This window comes from Cebus imitator, unplaced genomic scaffold (assembly GCF_001604975.1).
Source record: "Cebus imitator isolate Cc_AM_T3 unplaced genomic scaffold, Cebus_imitator-1.0 Scaffold50, whole genome shotgun sequence".
Lineage (NCBI taxonomy): Eukaryota > Metazoa > Chordata > Mammalia > Primates > Cebidae > Cebus > Cebus imitator.
In genome coordinates this window covers 3,230,647-3,236,651 of record NW_016107365.1, presented here as the reverse complement: position 1 = coordinate 3,236,651, position 6,005 = coordinate 3,230,647, and the positions used below count along the sequence as shown (strand labels likewise).

General features: G+C 36.0%; 1 protein-coding gene across 1 annotated transcript in view; it reads left to right on the top strand.

Annotated features, from left to right (window-relative positions):
* ANKRA2 (ankyrin repeat family A member 2) overlaps positions 1–6,005 on the top strand; it is a 13,879-nt gene that overhangs the window by 1,634 nt on the left and 6,240 nt on the right. Inside the window, exons 2-3 of the mRNA XM_037738200.1 lie at positions 1,316–1,718; positions 2,718–2,929. Coding sequence (XP_037594128.1) covers positions 1,430–1,718; positions 2,718–2,929 — 501 coding nt within the window. The 5' untranslated portion in view covers positions 1,316–1,429. The remainder of the gene's footprint in view (positions 1–1,315; positions 1,719–2,717; positions 2,930–6,005) is intronic.

The following is a 6,005-nucleotide window of genomic DNA, read 5'->3' as shown; positions in this document are numbered from 1 at the left end:
GAGACAAAGTCTTGCTCTGTCGCCAGGCACCAGGCTGGAATGCAGTGGCGGGATCTCGGCTCACTGCAACCTCAGCCTCCCGGATTCAAGCAATTCTCCTGCCTCAGCCTCCCGAATAGCTGGGACTACAGGCGCGTGCCACCACGCCCAGCTAATCTTTGTATTTTTTAGTAGAGACGGGGTTTCACTATGTTGGCCAGGATGGTTTCGATCTCTTGACCTCATGATCCGCCCGCCTCGGCCTCCCAAAGTGCTGGGATTACAGGTTACTATGTGTTATTTATTCAGCTCTTTCTGGTGGAGGTTTTGGCTTTGTTTAGTGCTGCCTCATTTTAATGGTCAGAATGATGGAGTCAGAAGAGCTGGGTGAGCCCTCATAGTTCATGAGCTTCCTGTTTCTCCTCTCTAAGGTGGACATATGATTACCTGACCTGCCTACTCAAATGATTGTTAAGGATTAATTTTTGAAAATGTTTTTAAAATTGTAAAAGCTGTTATCTGTAAATGTATGGTTTGGCGACCCTTGCTCCACTGTGATCCTGATGCATTTTTCTTTTAATTCCAATTAATTTCAATTTTAAAACACCCTGCACCCTCTCAAAATTTCTAAGAGGCTATGAACTCTAATGTGAAAAAATTAACTGTATTTTATTAATTTTCTTCCTGTCCCAAATGGTAATGTATTTGAGACAATTATACATCTTGGAAAGCCAATCTACCTACTTTATTTTTCATGAAAACCTACATTAAGTTGCTAATGCTTAATCTGAACAAAAATTGATAAATGTACCTTCAGTTCATCAAACCCAAAGCTTTGTAAAGCTTTTCACAGTCTAGGAATCACAGGTGTTATAGATAACAGTGCCAATAAACTTGGGTACAACATGAATTATATCGTTTCTTAAATTCCAAGTAAGGGCTACCTATGTAAACATATTAAAAAACTAACCCTAGGTAAGAGGTTAAAGTTTATTTTCATTGTTAGCCTGATCTTTTATCCATTTGGCAATATTCAGATATAGGAAATGGGAGAAATAGTAACTAAAATTTATTGGAATTTAATGATGAAAGTGAGAATGTCACTGTACAGTATTTCATTTGGTTTTTACCAGAACCCTGTAAGGTTAATGGTGGTATCCCTATTTTATAAATGACACTGAAGCTCAGAGGGGTTGAGGAACTTGTACAGGTCACACAGCTAATTAATGGCAAAGCTTAGATTCATACCCAGGTTTCTCTACCTCTGAACATTATATGCTTTCTATTATTATGTATAGGTGCTTACAAGAGCATTGTTCTAATTTTTTTCTTTCAGATTTTTAAATATTCAAATTCCAGTTTGCATATCCAACACTGGATACTGCCCTTATAAAACCAAGAGGAAATCATGAAGAAATGTTTTAATTATTGAATCTACACAATTGAAATCATGGCTACATCAGCAAATCTGGATATTGGAGCCCAGCTTATAGTGGAAGAGTGTCCCAGCACTTACAGCCTGACTGGCATGCCAGACATTAAACTAGAACATCCACTGGACCCAAATTCAGAAGAAGGATCAGCTCAGGGTGTTGCCATGGGAATGAAATTCATATTGCCTAACCGATTTGATATGAATGTGTGTTCTCGATTTGTGAAGTCCTTAAATGAAGAAGACAGTAAAAATATTCAAGATCAGGTTAACTCTGACCTGGAAGTGGCATCTGTCCTATTTAAAGGTTGAAAGTTATGGTATAAATATCTGCATTTGTCTTTGTTTTTGTGTATTTGATTTTTTTCCCCAATCATGAGATTTTGAGTTTGGGAAGACAGTTTAGAAGTCATTTTTAAATATGATTTTGGAATCTCACAGAAACCAAAATTAAAATAATTTCAGATTATATAATATTGAACTTAAAGGAAGTGCATGTTGATTTTTTTTAAAAAAAACTTCTTGTTTAATATTTGTTTATTTACAGATTCTCTAATGAAGTTCCCTATTACTCCTTTTAAAATCGTAAGCCGGGCACAGTGGCTCATGTCTGTAATCCCAGCACTTTGGGAAGCCAAGGCAAGCAGATCACTTGAGGTCAGGAGTTCAAGACCAGCCTGACCAATATGGTGAAACCTTGTCTCTACTAAAAATACAAAAACTAGCCGGACATGGTGGCACAGGCCTATAATCCCAGCTACTGGGAGGGAGGCTAAGGCACAAGAATTGCCTGAACCTGAGAGGTGGTAGTTGCAGTGAGCTGAGATTGTGCCACTGCACTCCAGCCTGAGTTGAAAAATAAAAAAAATCAAAAAATAAAAATTAAATTATAGGAAAAAAATTCTTGTTCCTTTTAGAAATGAATTAGCTTAATATTCATTCCTGAATATTCCTGTTCCTTAAATATTTAATGTGTATTCACTTTCTATGCTTTAATGCAGTGAAGTCTGTCATCATGCTCTAGATTTACTTGATACCCTGAATGATAAAACTATTCTCTTAGAAAAACATCACTCAAGAATAATATATTTTTATTCTAGAACTTTCACTATGGTAGTATAGACTTTTTAAAACTCACCACTATGCAAACAAGGAAGTGTGGACTTTTATGAAAAAAAACTTTAGTATCACTTGATAAATAGTTTAATTGAAGCTATTATATCTCGTATTTCTTTTTAAATGTAGACATTGACATAGAACTCTTATTGAATTGCTTTTAATGTGTTTAAATTTGTTTTTTACTTAGCTGAATGCAATATCCATACATCTCCTTCTCCGGGAATTCAAGTAAGGCATGTCTACACTCCCTCTACAACAAAACATTTCTCACCCATCAAACAGTCAACTACTTTAACCAACAAACACAGAGGAAACGAGGTCTCTACCACACCTCTGTTAGCAAATTGTAAGTATTTGCCACTGATGTGTTACTGTATTCTTTTTCTTAATATAATACTTTCAAGAATTTGACTTTAAAACATTATTTTCATTAAATGAATATTCTCTGGATAAAGAAAATGTGTTGTATTACACAATGGAAAACTATTCAACCTTAAAAAAGAAGAAAATTCTATCATTTGTAACACATGGATGAACCTGGAGGATATTATACTAAGTGAAATGAGTCAGTCATAGAAAGACAACTACCACATGATCTCACTGTATGGGACATCTGAAAAAGTAGAACTTAGTGGAAGTACACAGTAGACTTGTGTTCACCAGAGGCTGGGAGAGGGGAGTAGATGCTGAAAGGGTAGAAATATTGATCAAAGGATGCAAAGTTTTTGCTAGACAGGAGGAATACTTAATGACCTATTGTACACAATGGTGACTGTAATAAATAATAGTGCACTGAAGGCTGGCATGGTGGCTCACACCTGTAATCCCAGCACTTTGGGAGGCCAAGGCTGGTGGATCACTTGAGCTCAGGAATTCAAGACCGGCCAGGGCAAGACAGAAAGACCCTGTCTCTACTAAAAATACAAAGAATTTTAAAATTAAAAAATATATAGCCGGGTGTGGTGGTGCACGCCTGTGGTCCCAGCTACTCAGGAGACTGAGGTGAGAGGACACTTGAATCTGGAAGGAGCAGGTTGCAATGAGCCGAGATTGCACCACTGCACTCCAGCCTGGGTGACAGAGTGAGACCCTGTCTCAAAAAAATAGAAAATAATAATGTATTATATATTTCAAAATTACTAAAAGAGTAAATTTTAAATGTTTTTAACACAAAAAAATAAGTATGTGAGGTGATAGATTTGTTAATTAGCTTTAATCATTCCACAATATAAACATATATTAAAATATTCTTTGTACTGTATAGATATATACAATTATTATTTGTCAATTAAAAACAATAAGTAAATGCATATACTTAAGCTTTTTGAGAGCTTAAGTGATGTCCTAGTAGTTTTAGCAGTTGAAAACTTTTTCATATATTATTGCATTTTTAAATATTTCAGGTGGGGGCCAGGTGCAGTGGGTCACGCCTATAATCCCAGCACTTTTGGATGCTGAGGTAGGAGAATTACTTGAGCTCAGGAGTTCAAGACCAGCCTGAGCAACATAACAAGACCCAATCTCAATTAAAAAAAAAAAAATTGTTTTTAAATTAGCTGGTGTGTTGGCACGCACCTATAGTCCCAGATATTCAAGAGGCTGAAGCAGGAGGACCGCTTACTTGAGCCCAGGAGGTCAAGGCTGCAGTGAGCTGTGATCATACCGCTGCACCCCAGCCTGGGCAACAGAGTGAGACCCCGATTCCAATCAATCAATAATAAATAAATAGTTCATGTGTTATGTTTCTCTGTTGAGAGCAACTACAGATTAAAATATTAATTATGAAAACTTAAAAGTTTTACTATAAAAATGAGTTAATAATAAATAATGAGATAAAAATTCTGAGCCCTTTGAAATTAAGACATTGTCAGTATTTTCATGTTCTTGGAGTTCAAGCCTTCACATTTTACTTATAAACTAGAGCACTGATAAATAAATGATTTTGTAGTAAATGACTGATTTGAACTGTAATTTTGAATTTGAATATAATGTGAATATGAAACCACCTCTTTTAATACCTTGAATCCACAATTTTTTTAATGTAGAATTATTCTAGAAGAAGTAAAGTTTTTCTATTTAAACTACAAAATATCCTATGTAGTATAAGTATGTTAAAAAGAGAAAAAAAGGATGTGTATGTATGTTAGTCACTGTGTTCAAGAATGTAATATAAATGTATCTGTATTCTAAAGCATGACGAAATCTCTGTCTTTTCTTTGGAAACACTAAATCCCTCCTGATTCTGAGTCACATACTGTACCAGTTGAGCTAGGAAGAATCTTCCTCTAGGACTCTCAATCCACCTGTTGGCCATTTCTGGTTTACTTATATAAATTTGCATAGGACACTCAATTGTTTTTCTTTCTGTAGTAAGGCCGTCCAATCATATCACCGAAGTCAAATGATCAAATGCTACTAATTTTTAAGGAGAATGCTCTCTATTTATCACTGTCTTAAAGAAGTTGTCTTAAAATAATCCACCACAGAATTTTTGAGCTAAAAACAAATACCTAAGATCGTTTGATTCACATCTCACGTGTTACAGACAAAAATGTTTAATCACTTATCCAAGGACACACAGCTAATTACCCACAGCTAGGCCTACACTCAAGAATTTACTCTCAGGCCAGGAGTGGTAGCTCATGCCTATAACCCTATCACTTTGGGAGGCTGAGGCTGGTGGATCGCATGAGCTCAGGAGTTGAAGACCTGGGCAACATGACGAAACCCTGTTTCTACAAAAAATACAAAAATTAGCCTGACGTGGTGGCTCCCACCTGTAGTTCCAGCTATTTGGGTGACTGAGGCAGGAGGATTGCTTGAGCCCAGGAGGTCGAGGCTGCAGTGAGCTGAGATCACACCACTGCACTTAAGCCTAGGTGACAAATCGAAACTCTGCCTCAAAATTAATTAATTAATTAATTAATTTCTCAAGGCCAGTTTTTCATGTATGACTTCATTCTTTGTAATAAGAAAAACCCATAGAGTCTCAAAATAAAAATATTTAAGACCATAATGGAGTCAATCAATAAAAAGACAAAAACAATGTCTTTTTGTCTTTTAGACCTGTCTTCCTCATAATTTTAGATGCAGAAATAGCATTTTTAAAATTAAATACCTAAACAACTTCTTCAGAATAGATCTCATTGATAATAACAATGTGTAGATTTAAAAAAAAAAAAAAAAGACCAGGACATGGTGGCTCATGCCTGTAATCCCAGCACTTTGAGAGGTCAAAGTGGCAAGATCGCTTGAGCCCTAGAGTTCAAGACCAGAGTGAGTAGCGTGGCAAAACCCTGTCTCATAAAAATAAAAATAAAATTGTAGATACAGGAATTACCTTAAATGAATATGAATCAATTCTCAGATACAGAATGAGTACTTGTAATTTTAGGATACTTTTTTTTTTTTTTTTTTTTAGGAGATGGGGTCTCGCTATGTTGCCCAGGCTGGAGTGCAGTGGCTATTCACAGGC